Genomic DNA, 19,449 nt, shown 5'->3' with positions numbered 1-19,449 from the left:
TATTCGTCTTTTAACTAGAAAGAGTTGACTGTACTTCAGGATTTCTTCTAATGTTTATTACGCATTTTTTTTGCAAATTTTCAAAGCAAGTTGTTGAGGATTTCTAATCAACTATGATAGCACGCAAGTGAATAGTGCTTTTCGCACGCGCTGGTTGGCCAGTTACACTATTGACCTTTCAGCAGCCGAAACGAATTCAAAAATGGCTTTCCATTTCGCCTCGGATTCCGCAGACAAATTTTTTTTAATAAACTAAGAGACGATGCTCAGAAAAATACAAGAGCCAACGCCGTGTACTTTAACAGTATTTGACTGAGTAAGTTTGAAACTCTTTCAAACCTTAAATTCTTGTGCGAAATATCAAATTACAACGCTATGTTTACGAAACTGAGAAGCAATATTTTTCCAATGAAAACAATGAATCGTCTATGGTTTTGCAGCATGGTTCCAACAACAAGACGAATTTCACAAAACAATTTAAAGAAATGACACAGGAAAAACTTAAGGTGGCTCGACTGGATTTTTTGGGGTTGATACCTCCCAAGTTTGAGCATTAACTTCGTCGGCATGAGTAAAGATATGGAAAAACGATTACCACAACTGTATTATATAAAGATGAAAATTTCTTATGATCTGGGTTTTATTGCAATCGGAGTCGCCATGGCAACGAAATGACGCCATTACGTTCTTCATTTATTGTTGTGTTTCTCTGTACCAGGAGATTTTTGAAGAAATCGCTTAAGGGAGTATGTACCTGTCATAATTGCCTCCATTATGGCAAAGTTTGAAGAAATTCTATGAGAGCGTTTTCGAGATATTTCGAAATGCAGTTTTAAGAATCATCAAAGCAGTGAAATAGCATGCTAGCCGCTCAATTCGCTAATATTTTAAGAAAATGATAAGCTTTGGGAACGCGGCTTCATCTCATAGTGGTTTGATTCCATTGAAAACTGCATACAAAAAAAGAGGGGAATTGCTCTGGGCGATCGCGAGTAAGAAGAATTATATTAACTTGCATTCAGCTGCTTTTGATACAGTTTTTGGAGGTAATTTGGTCCATGCCTAAAAATTTCGCATTTTTCCAAAAACGGCTTGATAATTTTTTTTATAAATTCGACAATTCCGAGATCAATTGTCAAGAACTATTCCCTGCAAGTTTCAAGAACATTGAAAACAGGGAAGGCTTTTAAATAGGGACTCAAACATAACCAATTTTCCCCCAAGATTTTGTGTTTACAAGTGAGCGTCCTCATTATTCACTGGCATTGTTTTCAAGTTTCATATGCACGTGCACAACTAGCAAAAGATATAAATTTGCATAAAAAAGAACTCTCGATTACTTTCCGAAGAAATATCCGGTATATGCTAATAATTGGCTTGTCGTCACAGATAGCAGTGAGAGCCGAAACGGTGAACGTCACGGCTCATCGTGTAGGATGCAATACTTATTATCTTACTCGGGTTATAACATCACAGAAGCTCTCACAAAGAGTTGCTATGATGTTATAATGTAGCACTAACCTCTTTACCCGGTAATTAGCATATCCCGGAGATTTAACCGAGGGTCCTTTTTGATGCAAATTCTGTCTTTTTGCTAAATGTGCACGTGTATATGAAACTTGAAAACAATGCCAGTGAATAATGAGGACGCTCGCTTTTAAACACAATATCTGGGGGGAAAATTGGCTATATTTGAGGCCCTATTTAAAAGCCTTCCCTGTTTTCAATGTTCTTAAAACTTGCAGAGAATATTTCTTGACGATTGATCTCGGAATTGTCGAATTTATAAAAAAAATTATCAAGCCGTTTTTGGAAAAATGCGAAATTTTTAGGCATGGACCAAATTACCTCCAAAAACTGTATCAAAAGCAGCTGAATGCAAGTTAATAAAATCATTCTTACTCGCGATCGCCCAGAGCAGTTCCCCTCTTTTTTTGTATGCAGTTTTCAATGGAATCAGTCCACTATGAGATGAAGCCGCGTTCCCAAAGCTTATCATTTTCTTAAAATATTAGCGAATTGAGCGGCTAGCATGCTATTTCATTGTTTTTGTGATTCTTAAAACTGCATTTCAAAATATTTCGAAAACGCTCTCATAGAATTTCTTCAAACTTTGCCATAATGGAGGCAATTATGACAGGTACATACTCCCTTAAGCGATTTCTTCAAAAAACTCCAGGTACAGAGAAACACAAAGATAAATGAAGAACGTAATGGCGTCATTACGTTGCCATGGCGACTCCGATTGCAATAAAACCCAGATCATAAGAAATTTTCATCTTTATGTAATACAGTTGTGGTAACCTTTTTTCCATATCTTTACTCATGCCGACGTAGTTAATGCTCAAACTTGGGAGGTATCCCCCTAAAAAAATCCAGTCGAGCCACCTTAATAAGTGCTTTCAAAACTTTAATTTGTTTTTCTGTGAGAAAGCGTCGCGGGTTTTTCTACAATGGCCGTTTTTGTACTAGAGGACTTAAATGTTACCGCTGATGTATCATAGCTGTCTGGAAAGATTAAAAAAATAATTGTAATAAGGCAAATGATGAAATATTATACAACTAGTAAAGGCCTTTTTCAAAAATACCATAATACTCTTCGTTGTTCCTCCAAATTTTGAATTTTGCATAAGCATTGTTTTTAATTTCTCTTGGGACTTACAATCGCCTTAAGAGAGCTTGAAAACAATGCTTATGAAAAAGGCCTATTGGATATTGCCTTTTTTGGTACTTATGACGTCCTGCAAAGTGATCGCCATCTTAACCGCAATCGTGAATTTTGCTGCAATTCAGATTAACTAATTTTCGCGCTCGGCTTTTAAGATATGTTGAAAAGGATTTTGCAGCGTTCAAGGGCATTTTATCTCTTTCTTGAATTAACAAGTCAAGAAAGTCGCATTTAATGAAGTCATATGCTTATAACCAGTAACCAAAGTCGGCCACAAAATTTGGGCAAAACTTGTTTTGGGAATAGACCATCAGCTTGTTAAAGGCGCAGGTTATTTGTGTAAACCAATCGCTTTCAAAATATCGAAGATAAGAAATCTTAACAGGGGTGGCAGGCATTCTCCTGACTTCAAGAGAGGGTTACTAAAAAATGCTAGCTTGCTATGTTCGCTAAATTCCTGTACCCTTTTACTTCATAAGAAGGGGACATTTTCAGAAGAACTGTTACCGCGGGTAGACAGGGAAATCCACCTTAAAGCTGCTTACCCAGATTCGCCTTCCCTTTGTGTTACCCATGCTTCAAGACTGACTGTTGGTAGAGCACTGCACGCAACTCTTCTCTCACTCTGTTCGAGAACCTTCCTGCTTATAAATGGGATGTTGTCGGAATTGTCGCAGATAATTTTAGCAAATGTTGTTTTCCTAATCTCCCGTAGCATGGCAGCATCGAACGCCGTTCGATCAGTGTTCAAGCTTGGGTTTGGGGCATTTTCGTGCCAAAAACGATCTCCAACTCTGAGGCGGCGGAACTGCTCTGCTACAATACACTGAAAAGTAGGTCCCAGAACTCCTCCATCACTAGGTCTCGGTTCAAGCATTCCTGAGAAGGGCTGCAATTAAAAATAAAGCTTAAATCATCAATGTGCGTATATAAGGGAGAAGACAATGGTTTTAAACTTTTCCCTCAGGGTCTTATTCTATGTTCAGAATCCGATGGTCAGGAGGGATCCCTAAAATAAACGGATTTATCAATAGCTCAAGCACAAGATATCCAAGACTGACCCACTGGTGAAAAAAGAGTGGAACTTTTAGAACGAGCTGAAAAACCTCCAGAACCCTAACCCAGCCCACTGTGAATTAATTACGATATTATAATATAAAATTCTGTATGTGGGCAGGCTAGCAAAATCACTAAGCAGAATTTCGCGGCATTTAACCAGGACGTTTTCCCATCGTTGCGCGAAATTAAGCTCAGTCGGGGCTTCAGAAGGGCAACAAAATTGAAAACGACCCCCAACCGTCGAAAGCACTCACTTTTTGACAGTTTACATGCTTCTTACTCTGTTTCGTAATAGCAAGCTTATTACTTATTCTTGGTTTACGGCCACGTCAAATGGCGGCCATGTTGGTGGTCAAGACAATAAAAATTATTTCAAAGAATTTACATGAAAATGGAGTTTAGTTCCCAGGGGAGAGAGATGCTTTTGTTCTTGACCACCAACAATAGCCGCCTTGACGTCACGTGCAAACCAGCAATAGGACAATTGCACGATGGCGTCATTTTACTACAGCTACCAGAATCCCTTTCTTGGCTGTTTTCTTATTCAAATAAGGGCTAGCGGAATTGACTAATTTAAATAAGAAAGCAAACACGAAAGGAATTCTGGTAGTTGTTTCGTCATCGTGGACACGGCCTATTGCTAGTTTTATACAAGAGACATCCGTGAACAGGAATGTTCCACTTTTTCAGCCTCTTATCGTTAGTGAAAAGTGCTCAGAATTTTTTTCTTGAAGTTTGCTTATTACAGAGCTTTCCTGGTTTTAAGGAATTTTCAAGGCCGAATTATCATCTTCAACAAACTTCTTATTCTTCACTTCGGAAAATTTGGGTAGAGTACGACTATCTGCTATTTAAATCTTAACAATTAAAAAACTAGCAATGAAAAGTGAAAGGTATGATATTATATTACTCACCAGCAACAAAAAAGTCAATATCATGAACATTTCTGTAAATTGCCCTCAAATTAGCTACGTCGCTCGGGGCAAAGCCGGCGTTTCGTTCCAAGTCATCGAACGATCTAACCTTTTGCAGTCCGCATAACCGAAGGTTGCGATACTTAGCGTATCCTGGAACTCCACGTTCACGTCCTCTTTGGATGTTGATGCTGATTAAATCAGACAAATCGCTCTCACCCCTTCTTAGGTTTTCTTGCACAGAGCTCGAAAATCTCCTGTTTTAAATAGCAAAATCCATAAATCTGAAAAATGTTTACCATTTATTCGACCTTAACCGCATGCTCTTGTTTCTGTCGAACTCCATGTTTTCTAGCTATTTAACAAAGGTTTACTGAAACTTGGCAAGAGATTTTGTACCCGAAAACTTCGCCCTATTTGTCAGATCTTTGTTTAATGGAGGGGGAGGTTGTTAAGACCCTCATTAACCCATCAAAGTACCACTTAATTTAGTAATCGTATGACGAAAACAAAAGTGCAATCTCGTAAAAGTCAGATGCAGCTTTCCGCCATTACAGAGGGACCAAACACGGCATGAAAAGACCACTGACTGCAGCAAAATACAACTTTTATACTAAAGGCAAGAGCAGGCTATTGTTTGTTCTTAACCGAGGTAACGTCGTGGTGTCTTGGACAATCAAAACTTCGCAAAGAATAAGTTCAACGATACTTAGGGCGTGTTCGATTGACTGTATTACGGAATAACAGTAAATGGAATAGTATTACAGGGAGCACCGAATTATCCATTTCCCTTTTAACGGCGGGAGAGTACATTAACGCCGATGACGTCAAAGCCTTTTGCCTTTATCTCATGTTTAAAATGCCGGGGAATCTCATTCAGATAATCTTATATGCTATTTTTAGGTGATTAACCGATCTGACATGATTTTTAGTTATTTTCGGATCGATGAATGTCTTGGATTTTGATTGGTTGACTAAAAAGTAGGAAAAGTATTTACTGGTTGATTTTTGTTGCCGAAGGAATAAGCAAAAACTCGCCTGTGACTTGAAATTACTGAGCCGTAAAGTAATTATGCAATTCTATTTCTTGCCGCTTTCATCGTCCATTGCAGAGAAAAACAATATTCCAGTTCCGGGTCACTCCTTCTTACCGCGCGAATTGTGCTTAGTCGTGAGGGCGAAGGCAGACTTAATCTTTCAAGTCCTTGTCCCTGCTTCTCCGCAATTCAATCATTTCGATCACTCCTTTTCAAATCTAGTTGGATATTTAAAGCTTGCTTGTAGATAAAGAGCCCGCATTTGGTATTTAAGTAAGTTTTCATTCACTTACCCTTGCAGATCTTTGCATTCCCCTTAAATTTCTACCATTTTAAAGAGAAAGTGAGAGGGGAGCGGCGCTTGTTTAATATTATTTGTCTAGGGGGTGGGCGCTTATTCGATAAAGGGCGCTTATTAGAGCGTGGATGCTTATTCAAAGAAATACGGTATTTACTTACCCGTCAAGCTTTCCCGCGGGATCCTTAATTAATCCCCTCAAAATGGCATCTACACCTCCCTGACATGTCTCGTATAAGTACTGTGGATTTTCAAAGTCCAGCACGGGAATGGGCCGAAATTCTGATTCTGATTCAGTGTTTTGGAAACTACGTTGATTGAATCGTCTAAACCATTCCTGAATCAAGGTGTGACCAAATCGGTAGGCAGCCACGGAAAAGCCAGCGGTCATTTGAGCATTAACTCTTCTGTTGTAGCCATTGAAAAACCTCGTTCCTGTGAGTAGCCCGAGACCAAACTTTGCGATCTGTTTATTGTGGAGAAGAAAAAACAAAACAACAACAACAAACAACAACAACAGTTGCTTTAGTTGTAATCAGAGCAACGTGTCAAACTGTTAAATTTAGTGCAGGTCAGAGCGTTCCTTTTTATGTGGTTAGGAAAATAAAATAAAGATAGGGAAAACAACAATTATATTTTACACGGTAGTCATGGAATTCTCCAAATGAAATTAACATTCAAATAATGTGAAACCACATCCTGTAAAAAAAAATTCGCATTAATATGGCACTGCTTCTACTGTGCACCTTAACTCGTATATAGGTTTAGTACATGACTTCCTCTTATTTACTAGGGTGCTTAAAATGCACTTTACTTTTGCCAGTTTTAATGCTTTAAGATTCAGCTTGAGTGGGGTCAAGTTAATTCTCGGTTTTTTTTCCGAATTGGGTTTTTCCCGATTACCCCGATTAGCACAGCCACAAGTTAAAGCGGAGCTCCACAGCGGAGCCCCATAGCTAAGAAAATTTGGTCATCTATCCATCCGAGAAATTGATCATACGTCACTTGACCATAGCCCGTCTGACCGTCCGTCCTTACCACAGGGCAACCAATATAAAATCTCACAATTTCTAGCTAGCGTAAGAGCCTGCAACCTGATATTGCACATCCAAAATTTGGTCAATTGACATCATATCTGTCAAACCAGGATATCTGTTGACCAGTATCAGTTGACCGTATCGAAGTGTTGACCCTTCGAGGTTGCGTGTTTTTTGAAGTTATCCGCTGACAGGTTTCCAGTTTTCAACTATCGCAGGCTCAAATCCAAGTAAATTATAATCATTATTATTATTATTATTATTATTATTATTATTATAACTGCAATTTTGCATGTTAAAAAACATACCGTTCTCTTACTCAAAACTAATGGCAGGAATTCCTTGTACGTAATCACTTGCAATTGTGCTGCAATGATTCTCCTGGTCTCCTGATAAATCCTTTCGGGTCCCCAGCTTGTTTTTTTCCGGAAAATAGTGGCAATGCGGTTGTGGTGGCGCACGAATATGGTATGAACTGAACTGAGACCTGAAAGTTACAAAATAACCCTAAACTGAAGCTTCTGTGTTGAAAAAAGTCAACTTTTGGCATATTTCACCAAGGCCACTGAATATCAAATCAATACGGTTCCGACCTTGGTTCTCATTATTCCTTGTGTCTCCAGCCGCAAAACACGGTCTGTTTGGATCTAGCGATGGACAAAAACTCTCCGGGGTCTCGGTACGTGCAGGTCGCAAATCCATAAACCTTTCACCATCTGGATGCTCCATGACTCTTAGTAAGCCATTTGGAGCGCGAAGCGAGTCAGTAACCTCCTCAATTGATCCATATACGTTAGAAGCGTCGATGTAGGCTGTTAGAGTGTTTGTATGCTCTCGAGGGGCCAGTTTGCAGAAGGAGGTTGACTTGCTAGGAGCATCCCTCTCCAGTTCGATAAAATCAACTTCCCGATCCCGGAATATTGCATCGCCTATGGGAATTCTTATGTTGATGCACTCAGGATTTCTGGTGGGTGCCTCGCAGTTAATGCCTTGGCCCTGGCCCAAAGTAAAATCGTGATCCATAAACTGTGCAAAAACCATAGCCATGTGGGTCAGTATTGTAGAGTTCGGATTGATTCGGTCCATGTTGCTTCCATGGGCAAATCGACTTACGTCCCGCGCGTTTGGAAGCTTTCTACCATTTCTCGCTCGGCGAAGAGTTGAGATGCCATCTCCACAATCAGCAGGTAAAAGTCGGTTGAATGTTGTATTGGCTGCCCCGTAAGAAGGATTACGTAAATTGTTGCACGTTCCATCAATGGTTCGAAATGGTGCATTTGGATTACATCGTATGTTGATTGCATCTACGGGGTAAACATTAATCGCTGCTCGGACGAGGTTTCTTCTGCACATCCTCCTTCTTACATTCCTAATAAGCAGACAAATGAGATAACAATAAGCGTTTAGAGCTGAAAAGTATAAGCGCTATATAAATATTTTATTATTTATTTATTATAATAAAGACCGCGAGAGAGTTCAGAAAACAGATTTAAAAAGTTTGGATCAATTTAGGGAAACTGCCCACCTACCCCTCTCCTAACCCAACATTTTTCCCCAAGTGGGACGCAAATGTTGACGTTGAGTTCGGGGAGGGGTAGGTGGGCAGTTTCCCAGGAACCTAAATTGATCCGGGGATCGATTTAGGTTTCTGGGAAACTGCCCAAGTGGCAAGGATAGCTTGAGAAGAATTCTAGAATCTTGAGGAAGGTTTAGTGGTTCATAACCCAGGGTTCTAGAATTTAACCATCCGTTTGCCTGTTAGCGTTCTGCGAAGGCGAAATATTGCAGAAGTAGCTTATCATGACAGGCCCAACCGAAATTCTGCCCTAACTGGCTCCTTACATATACGAATTTTTTAATTTTTGTAGCCATCTGTGAAATAGATTAGAGCGCTGTTTACTACTGCGACCTGCTTCAACGGGCCGCAGATCGTTCGTTGTCTTCCTCTTTTGTTTTTCTTTTCTTTTTTTAACCGATCACATGGGCTAAATTACTTACAAAGGGAGTCTGCCGTTGATGTTCAACAACCTTTGAATACGTCTTTGTTTGCAAAGTTCATTTAAGAGACTGGTGCTGCATCTTTCACTCCTTTTTGCTGTCAGCCAGTCGGCGTCACTGATAAAGCTCTTTCCTCCATGTACAAATGCCTGGTAATACTTTCTCATGGCTGTTTGTCGTTCCCTTTTTCGGTTCATTGGTCTCACGTATATATTCTTGCCAATAATGTTGGCAAGACGCCTAGCCTCACTTAGTATTTGGCGTTTTCTGGAAGGTGGAATATTTCTTGCTGCCACTGGATCCTCGGCCAACTTCTCATTGTCGGTTTCACCAAAATCATCGTCGTCTTCTTCAGACAGGTTGTCATCGCTAATTTCATCTAAAGCAGCCATCTTATCCAGCGTTACGACTTCGGGTTCGGCTGTTTCCATGTCTTCGACTGAGCCTTTGTGATCAGCTAAGTTAGAGAACGCCATTCCCAGGCTCAGCAATACCACTAAGTGACATACCAGAGAGCGGCTCGTCATGTTTAACTGAAGTGGACAGACGAGTTTTATATTAGTGTATGACAAAAACCAGCACAAATGATCATAATGGTGATAAAAACTGACTTTCTGGTGTCATTATGACGCCGTTGTTTAGGTATAGAACGTAACATGGTAATATTATATTGTAATAAAGCCAAGGAATGACAAGTCTCAGTCCACAATATGATATAAACTAATGTTTAAGTAGCCTTAAAGTAAAAGAAAAATTTTCAGCCGCAACAGTCTTTCCTAATCAGTTGTTATTCATTTATTCTCAATCCACATTTCGGGAAAATTTTGAGACGGTCGGTTGGTTACCACACGTATCACGTCATAAGCAACAGAAGATCAAGCCATAAAACGACTTTTTTTTGCACTTTTTTGAGCTTGGAAGTGCCAAAAAGAGAAGGGTTAATTATAACCTGTTGATACCCCACGTACATTTATTTTTACTATTTCCACACTTAACTTTAACAATCTTTACCAAAATTCAACAAAACATGGCGGCCATCCTAGATTTTGAGCAGATAATTTCGCAGGGCAGATTTCATATTTGTCTGGTTCTCGAGTTCACAATCAAGGCGTTATGATGATTTCAAAAGGTTGATAGAATAATTACTGATTGGTTGACGATTGATCATTTTTGTATTGAGTTCACTAATTGACCGATTGCTAATACAAGCAAAAGCTGGACATGGGTGATACTCAGAGAACTTGAACCAAGAGCCCACCTTGTACAGCTGTCATTTTGTTTAACGTTACCCAGAGCAAAAAAAACCACAACAATTTATCGTTTTAGCGTTCCATGTTTTCTCTCACCTTTTAGGCTTACTTGAATTCCTTTTAATTTTCAAATGGTCAATGCAACGAGGAAGTGTTCGGAAACCGCTGTATGGAGAAAACAATAGCTCACTGTCATTATGAGGAGAGATAGGTAAAATGACATCATTTGTGGTAGATAACGACAAATAACTAAAATTACCACAATCCTCAAGTTTGTTATTTTCGTGTACAAATCAGGGCAACTATTTTTAAAATCTTACCAAGATACATATAATAAAGAAAATATAACATATATATAAATTGTATTCTGGTCGTTGTAGTTAACTGGCGCGATCATCAAGAAAATGGCCGAGGTATCCATATTAAGTTGTTAATTCAGAACACTTCGTATATATCGTACCTACCAAGACTCTTCATAGTTATACTGATTATAATATTTTCAAATTTATTTCCCAGAATTACAATCAATGGGATTTCCCCAGGCTACCGTTAAATTCCGAAATTAAGCCCCGGGGCTTACATTTTTCAAAGGCCACTTTTGAGGGACTTATCTTTGGAGGAAAATTTGCGTCTCAAAATTGATTGGGCTAGGCTTACAGTTGGAAGGAAATTTACCGTTTTTGCTTTGTTTTACTTTGTATTAATTTGAGGGCAATTTCCAAGTACAGGCGCCCGGGAGGCTTTTGTTTGGAGGGGCTTATAAATGGAGGGACTTATTTTCGAAATGTTACGGTATCAGGTTTAGGAATGTTTTCATCTATCTATTACCCTTATGGATGGACACCCTACTTCATGTTAATTAACAAAAGGAGCAACTTAATTAAGTACTATCAGTCAATAACAGATGTTTCAGCTAAAGTAAAAGAATTTGACACTGAAAAGGTAACTAATTTCAAGTTTGAACTGGAGAGACAAATTTACTGAACACGAGACTCAGTAAAAGCAAGTTTTTGTGTGTTCCTTGTTGTAGTGAAATGAATGACCTTACGTTTCATGTTAGGTGTCGTTTAGGCTTCTATAATAACACTTTCGATTATTTTTTACAGTACAGAAATAAGTTAAGCTCTAAGATCTAAATTGCCTAAGTGAATAAATGAATTATCTTTCAGATTATACGCAAACCCAGGGGGGCTGGGTACGAGTTTGTTCATTACGGGATAGGCAACAGGAGACCAGAAAGACAGAAAGAGGAAACCGATATTTGCAAAATTCGCAAGTTTGGTGTTGATTAGGTCTACACTGAACAAGATACAGCTATTCAAAAACTAAAAAATTTACTGAGAGAAATATAGACGTCCGGATAGTGTGTCCAGCAATCCATACATCTCTTACTAAATTCTTAAGTTTTTAAATAGCTGCATCTTGTGCAATATTGGCCCGATTAACGCCAAACTTGAGAAATTTGCAAAACTCAACGCACTCGTACACAGCCCTGCTCGGTTTAAAATTTGGCAATAAAAGCATTTAAAATTGAAGGCAAGGCTGATCAGACAGCTATGGATGGGTTATTTATTTGCCCAATATTTCGAAACTAGCCCTGATGAAAGGTGGTTTTGTCTAGTCGAAATATTGGGCAAATAAATTACCCATCCATAGCTGTCGGATCAGCCCTGCCTTAAATATTTTAAGTGTTTTTCTATATTGCTGATCCTGATCTACACCGAGATTCGGCTTTCCCTTGCTGCTGTTTGTCCAAGTGGTCCTGGCAAGAATTGTTCGCTAACAAAAGCATTCCTCGCAGGCGTTATTAAGTCAATCGTTCCCTTTCATGAGTTGCGCGACGTGCTGCGTAGTGCATAAGAACTCATATCTTATATATACCTGATTAAGAAAACGTGGTCGTTTAAGTATAAGCCATGAACGATGAGGCCTCAAGGATTCAAGGGTATATGTAGCCACATACGTTCATTAAAGCTCTCTTTATTAAACTTGTCTGGGAAGAACTTTAAATTTGTAATGCTAATAAAGTTCTTCCCATAATTCCATTAGGTCCCATCGTTCATGGTTTATATTTTTCAAGCGACAACGTTTCTTTTTCTAATCAGGTGCAATATATGCTGTTACTAAATGTAGTGTATAAGTATTCGTGATATTTTTAGCCTCCTTAATGTTGTAGATATCATTTCACTTTTTTCAGTTTATTGATATAGCCATTTAAGTAAAATGTGATCCAGATGGATTTAACTGACTTGTATCATTTTCATAACAGATATGTGAACGACTATTTATCAAAAGCGAGCACTGCAGAGAAACACGTTCAAACACTTGAAGATCCAGACTACCCAATACAACCTAAGATTTCATGATACTTGCGTTCTTTTAGTTTGATTGTACACTGGTTTTCCAGTGGCTTTGATTAACTTTAATTTGCATAATTATACGAATGTTTCCATTTATTCTTAAGAGTTCACTTGTATGAATTGGAAGGCCAACAGTATTCGTCCCGTGTGAGTTCGTTCCCTTTTTGCGATTTGTCACTCCTCTGGTCGTTTCGCGTCTTCGACGTTTCGCTTCGGCTATTTGACGAACGAGGAAAGGTATAATTCGCTTATAATTTACATGAAGTAGTTGACTTCCTGGGCAATATGGCGAACTCAAGGGCTGAAGAAATTGAAAACCTACCTTCGCCAGAGTGTACAGTGCATTTTCAACCGCGTACACGAACAGTTCGATGAGAGTGAGTGTGAAGCGAGCTATCTCATTACACATTTTAACAGGGTGATATGTTTTCTTTCACGAGCTTCTTCGTTATTTTACGTTCCCACCGAGTTGGAAAGTTTGACGCTGAGAGCTCGTCAAATAACTGTTGCCGTTAGTGTTGAATTAAGATCATTTGAAAAACGATTGTTCGAGTTTACAGGATGTCGAGGGCGTCCCATAATAGATATTCCAGAGGAAATCCTAGAACTTTATCTTGAGCATCATTTCACTTCAGTGCAAATTGCCCAAAGCTGTTTTCTGTGTCGACGAAAACGATTAGCAGACGCCTTGAGGAAGAATAGCATCCCATAGTCCAATTTTACATCCGTCAGACAGCTATGCTTTTTAACATGAAGCTGAAATCCTCAAGGCGTCTTCTAATCGTACACTGTTTTTTACGCGTTCAAAATGAACTGTACACTCTGGCGGATGTAGGTTCAGTTCAATTCTTCAGCCGTTGAAAAGTTCTCCATATTGCCCAGAGAGTCAACCATTTCATGTAATTCATGGGTGAATTATACATTTTCTTGTTTCCATACATTTTCCTTTTTTTTAGACAGTGTACCGTATTTTGGCTTAAATGGCCTGTCCATGATCTTGTGCTTGTGATTCCCCTCCACCCCTTATCAAAGTCGCTAGCAATACAAGACCATGCTCAAAACTTGGAGGAACATCTTGGAATGGAAGGGAGGAGGGAGGTCTGTATTATATCTCACAGACCTGTGACCAGGAGCGATTTGAAGCAAGAAAGGTTGTTTTTTTCTTCGGAGTGTCTCACTATTTTTGCAACTGGTTGTAGCGCGGTCAAATAAGCGAAACAAAACGACGGAACGAAACATCGAAGAGACGAAACGACGAGAAAACACGAGGAAACGGCGAAATTAAGAAATTTGGGGGACAAGGCGACGGAACGAAGCAACGAAGTGACAAAAAAGAACGACGAAACAACGAAACGAACATTTTGTCCACGGGTTGACTTCATAAAATTCTGACCCAATTAAGGACAACTGTTCTTAATCTTGCTTTTGTGTACTCGGGACTCCACTTATATATATATATCTCCAGAAATACACGAAATGCGAATCTAGCAAAGATCGCCAGAGGGTTGGCGAAAATTTAAGAGATTTCAAGAGGTGTTCCTTGTAGAGTGGCCTTGTTCACGTAAATGGCAAATGTGACAAAAATGGCAAATCTGGCGAAAATAGAAAATTTAGCATGCGTTTGGCAAATATCCCAATTATATTGGAGAGTGGCAATTTTGACGAAAATGGCGAAAACGTGTTAGCAAGGGTGAATCTGGCCAAAAAATCGCCAAAGGTTTGAAAAAAGTTAAATGAAATTCTATTTCAGGAATTGCTTCTTGGATATACCTCGAGATTTGGGCTAGCTCCTTACTCAGGCAAAAAATTTTAGTTAAGCCTTAAACGGACACAGTCAGCTGATGCACATGCGCATTAGATACCATTTCTTAGCTGATTTGCATGTCACAAGACATGCGCGTAAAACAGAAAGAGAGAAGGGTATCCGGAATACTCAAAACAAACCTTGTAGAGTTGAACTATAGTTACAAGCCCAAATCGTGATTGTAGACCTTAAGCCACATCAGAGCACACATTTTTTTATATACCACTGAGAATTCACGGATGGATTTGTCCAGGAAAAGCCAAACATCGACGAATACTTCTGAATTCGATTCAAGGTCGATTCAAGGTCGAGAAAGCTTGATTTGCCAAACATATGTAACCTTTTCCATCGATTTTCCAAATACATATAACGATTATTTGCCCGCCAATGTTATCGATTCCTTTTTTTTGTTATTTTGGTAAACGAAAGCGATTTCTCCCGCCCGGTACCTACGCGTTTCTCACCTCTTCTGTTCATGTTCCTTTGGATTCTGTGATAAAATAATGTCATAGGATGAGTTAAAGTTCGCTAAAACATAGGTTTTCTGCAAAAGATCGAGGATCGAATGAAACACTAGGCAAGACTGAAGCGGATTTCTAGATGTAGCCGACGCGTTCAATTGATTTCGGGTTGAGGAAAACTCTTTTCAAACTGACAATAGTAGTGTCCAGGTCAGCGCGGTCCCCTAGCTGACTGTGTCCCTTTGAAATAAAGAGGGGTGTCTGGAAGTACAATACAAACTATCACGATATACTCCCAAAAACCAAGTTATTGCCAGTTTCTCGCTTTACAAACCAAATGGTCTAAAGTTTCATTTTAGATTTCTAGAGACAGTGTAATATTTCTGTTAATGATTTTGTCCCGCGTAGCATTCAGCTTTAGATTTGTATAATCCGCAAGTGCCGAGTGGTTATTTAAATTGCCTTTGTAAATAATGGGTCAACTCTAAGTTTCTATTGTGGCTCCGTCACCCCTACTATTTTAGCCTGCCATGAAGACGTTGTACAGGCTTCATCACCCATTCCAATGCTCACAACGTTAACACCTAAAACAACTTGAATCCGTTTACGCTAAATGTTTCGCTTCGCGTAAAATCTTAAAAAAAAAAATAACAGATGCTGTTACCAAATAAAGCGCGTAAATATTCGTGATATTTTTAGCAATCTTGATTGATACTTAACATTTCATTTTTTTTCTTCAAGTCATAGATGACCGTTTAAATGGAAAAAGATCCACATACATTTAACCATATGGTTTTATATATGTATGTGTTCGTAAACGACTATCAAAAAGACTACTTTTCAGGGACTGATAAAAAAGTTAAAAGTCTCAAAGGTCCGATATTTTGACTGCCAAATATAACAAGAAACCATATCGTTTTTGCTTGGTTTCATTTTGAATGCTTTGAACTTAGAAGAGTTATTTTTGGTTCATCAACTGTTTTGCACCATTAATAACAGAGTGTCTAATAACTTGTAATCTTTCCCTCGAGTCTTTTCCAAGTCTTTGTCATTTCCCGGCCTACAAACCGAGCTGGATAGCCTGTAGCACTGGTGTTGGACTGGCAAATGAATTTCTTTAGCTCCGAATGCCACGTTTTACCAGTATACTCTGACGTAAGCGAAATTTTCTGGTATTTGATTATAAAACTAGGGGTACCTTCCGGCAAGTGCCAACGAGGCGAATTTGTTTATCTTTTGTGAAATGTGCCTCTTCAGATCTTCGCCAATTTTTTTTTTTCATAATTTTAGAGGTTTAAAATGGATTCCGCTATCGGAAAAGGATGGCACCCAACTTCAAAAGAACAACTTTGGCACATCGTATCTTTAGGCTTTCACTTTTTAATTATTAAACAATAACAACATGGCTTGAAGCTTTGTTGGTAAATATGAGCAAGTTAGTACTTATGTTTCATGGAAAATTCAATTGCATCAAAACTATAAACGTTAGAAAGAAAAAGATAGTTCAAATGAGGCCTTTGACTTCTGAAATTATAAACAATAATTAACTTCCGAGCAACAGCGTCATCAGGGATAAGAAAAATGTTTCGCGTGGTAATATACGTGACAAACAATTGGTGTAAAGTAAAATGTGTGAAAAGCGCAAGAATGGGGCGGAATGTATCAGAGGTATAAAAATATAAACTTCAATAAAATACAAAGATCTAATGAGCGAGTGTCACAGGACAAAGAGTGTCTTGAAAGGCATAATGATAGTCTTCAAAACAAAAAAGGTCCGCAAATTCGTTGCATTCCTCACGGGAGTTTTGGGCTGTCTCAATGTAAATCAAGCTGCAAAAAAAAACATGCTGGTTGACAAAATCTCTCGAATAAATTTTAAAATAAAAGGTCCGCAAAATTTAAAGCTGCTGCTTTAAACGCAATTTATAAAGCAAACCAGAGCACTAATTGCCCTTTCAAACTAGAAATCGTATTAAAGCTTGCTCACCTGTTAGGTCTTCTTGAACAAACAACGAACAGCTGCACACTGAATCACCCAATGTCGGACCACGAGTTGTAAATACAACACCATGACGTCACTACCCAAATATGGGGTCTTACTTACACCCAAATATGGTCAAAAATGCAAATTTTAGAGTGTTACTCAGAATTTGAGAGTTTTTGCCTACATTGCGCGGCGTTATAATTTGCCACCGAGTCAACCTCGCATCTTAGCTCGGTTGCCTCGTTGGCAATAATTGGTTCACGGTTTCGACTGCTTCAGTTACATCGTAACTTCTCTTAAAAAGTTCACAGATAAAAATTATTCGTGAACGTAAATGGACCGATCGTACTGAAAATAATTATAATCTTTAGAGGTTTAGGCCATAAAACACTTAGAATTTTTCGAAGACACACCTGCAGTAAACCTGACTGTCAAGCACTAGAAGACTGTTGTACCTTTCGTTTGGCAGATCTCACCTCAGTTTTACATACGACCTTATTGTTATTTGCGCTAGATCCTCGAGTCAATAGGAAGTATTTAAGCTGAAGCCGGAAGCTTAACAGATAGGTCATTGGAGGGGCAATACTACTGTACCTACCAGGTACAGAAACTCACTAAAACCAAGAGACTCACTAAAACCAAGTTATCACATGCTTCTTATTTTTAGTGAAATGAATGATCTTACTTTTAATTTTAGGTGAAGTTTAGACTCCTATAATATCCCTTTTGATAATTCTTTATATCAGAAAAAACAAAATCAGCTTTGCGCACAATAGCTCAGCATTAGATTTTTATCGGGAAGTACCGCTCTAGGTTGTTTTATAATAATTAAAATTACTTACCTAAACAGTGGAGTAATCCCCCTAGTTTCTATCGGCTCGGTTATCTCTATAATACAATGCTCCACGCAGACGTTGTTGTTGGTTTGAAACCGTTCTTTTTCCTTACTTGGCTGTTACAAAGTTAACATCTAATGCTCCTGAAAATCTGTTTGCACTAAATGCTGCGTTGCCTGAGTACCTAACATATACAGCTGGAATATACGCTGTACTTAATCGTACTGCGTAAATATTCGTGATATTTTTAGCCTTCTTGCGTTGAAGATGTACTTTACATTTTTTTTTCCAGTTTGTAGATATAACCTTTCAGACGAAATATGATCTACATCGATACAACTAGGTTATATCTTATAAGAGTGTGTGAACGACTTGATTAAAAAAAACTACTGCAGGGATTGATAAAAAAAACGCGAAAAGTCTCGATTACGATCTATCCAATGCTCAATACAAGTGTTCTTAAATCTCTTTAGCGTTTCATATCGTTTTGATTTCTTTTGGTTGACTGTACAGCGATTTCATAGTGGTTTGAAACTTTGACTTTGGATATTTGAGTGTTCCTATTTTTCTGATGCACTTAATTAAGATGACCAGTAATAGCACATTTATTAGAGTATCTATGACCAGGAGTAATCGGAGCTTAGCACAGTGCGTTCGATATGTTTGTTAGGCGCACAGGCGGGTATCAGTTGAGGGGGAAGATTGGAAGGTTCTTGCGATAGATAAATATCATTATGGCATATTTTGAACGTAAGGGTTGCGTACAACGAAACCTCTATTTAAACTGTGTATCACTATAAGAATATTTTGAAAAGATATCGTATGGTTCGGTGTCAAGTGCTTGTAATCGGAGGAGACAGTGGCCAGAGTGCGTCGGGTGTGTAAATAGAACATTTTAACTTTTGTTTTACTGGCGCGATTACAGGGCGCAGTTGTTCAAAGCGCCGATGAAGTACAGATGAAGTATAGATGATGTACAGATAAAGTAGAGGAAGTACTGATAAAGTACAAATTAAGTGCATATGAAGTAAAAAATAATGAAGTAGAGATGAAATATAGACGAAGCATAGATGAAGTACAGATGACGTCTAGATGCAGTACAGATGAAGTAGAAATGAAGTACAGGTGAATTAGTTCTGATGAAGCATACACAGCTGTTACTAAAGATTTTTAGTTGCCGAGTTGGGAAAATTAGTAGGCAGGGATTTGACCAGTTACAAAGGTAGATCTTTGGGTCCTATTTTCCAGTTTCTTCCCTCAAAAGATTAGCCAGGGATCATGCTCATACAAGTAGAAGGATGGGTTACATAATTTACATGACCATTTCAGCAATAGTAATACAGAAATAAACATCTTAGTACATGTTTTAACTTGTGTTGATGCTCCTTTAAACAAAGATAAACTTAATGTACAATGTTTTATGTATCATCGTGTTTTTCACAACATTCATTAATTGCTTCTGTGTAATCCTGTATTCTTGTCCTTTATGTTTTGTGGTGAAATAAAACTGAATTGAATTGACCATTGATCAATTGAAAAAGAAAACTAGTCTGTATTCTATAGCATATCAGTCGTTACCATTCTTTTAGGAGGAAAACATATTTGCCACTGTGGTTGCCAACCGGGTTGGACCCTCTTAGGTAAGTAATTGCCTAACCTAGGATTAGGATGTGTTTCTTGAGTACAGTTTATGCGTTATGAACTCTTTGAAGAAAGTGGGCATGCTTTGTTTACACTGCAACT

General features: G+C 38.5%; 1 protein-coding gene across 1 annotated transcript; it reads right to left on the bottom strand.

Moving 5' to 3' along the window:
- Positions 1 to 324: 324 nt before the first annotated feature.
- Positions 325 to 9,540, bottom strand: LOC140944028 (salivary peroxidase/catechol oxidase-like). Its single transcript, XM_073393132.1, has 7 exons — positions 9,012 to 9,540; positions 7,607 to 8,382; positions 7,322 to 7,500; positions 6,138 to 6,442; positions 4,642 to 4,898; positions 2,389 to 3,547; positions 325 to 500 (listed from the first exon to the last, which is right to left on the bottom strand). Exons 1-6 carry the CDS (start codon positions 9,536 to 9,538, stop codon positions 3,210 to 3,212), a joined length of 2,382 nt encoding a protein of 793 aa, XP_073249233.1. The 5' UTR covers positions 9,539 to 9,540; the 3' UTR covers positions 325 to 500; positions 2,389 to 3,209.
- Positions 9,541 to 19,449: the final 9,909 nt, after the last annotated feature.

Source organism: Porites lutea, chromosome 7 (assembly GCF_958299795.1).
Source record: "Porites lutea chromosome 7, jaPorLute2.1, whole genome shotgun sequence".
NCBI classification, from domain to species: Eukaryota; Metazoa; Cnidaria; class Anthozoa; order Scleractinia; family Poritidae; genus Porites; species Porites lutea.
The sequence above is the reverse complement of the archived record's forward strand: the minus strand, read 5'-3'. Positions and strand labels throughout refer to the sequence as shown.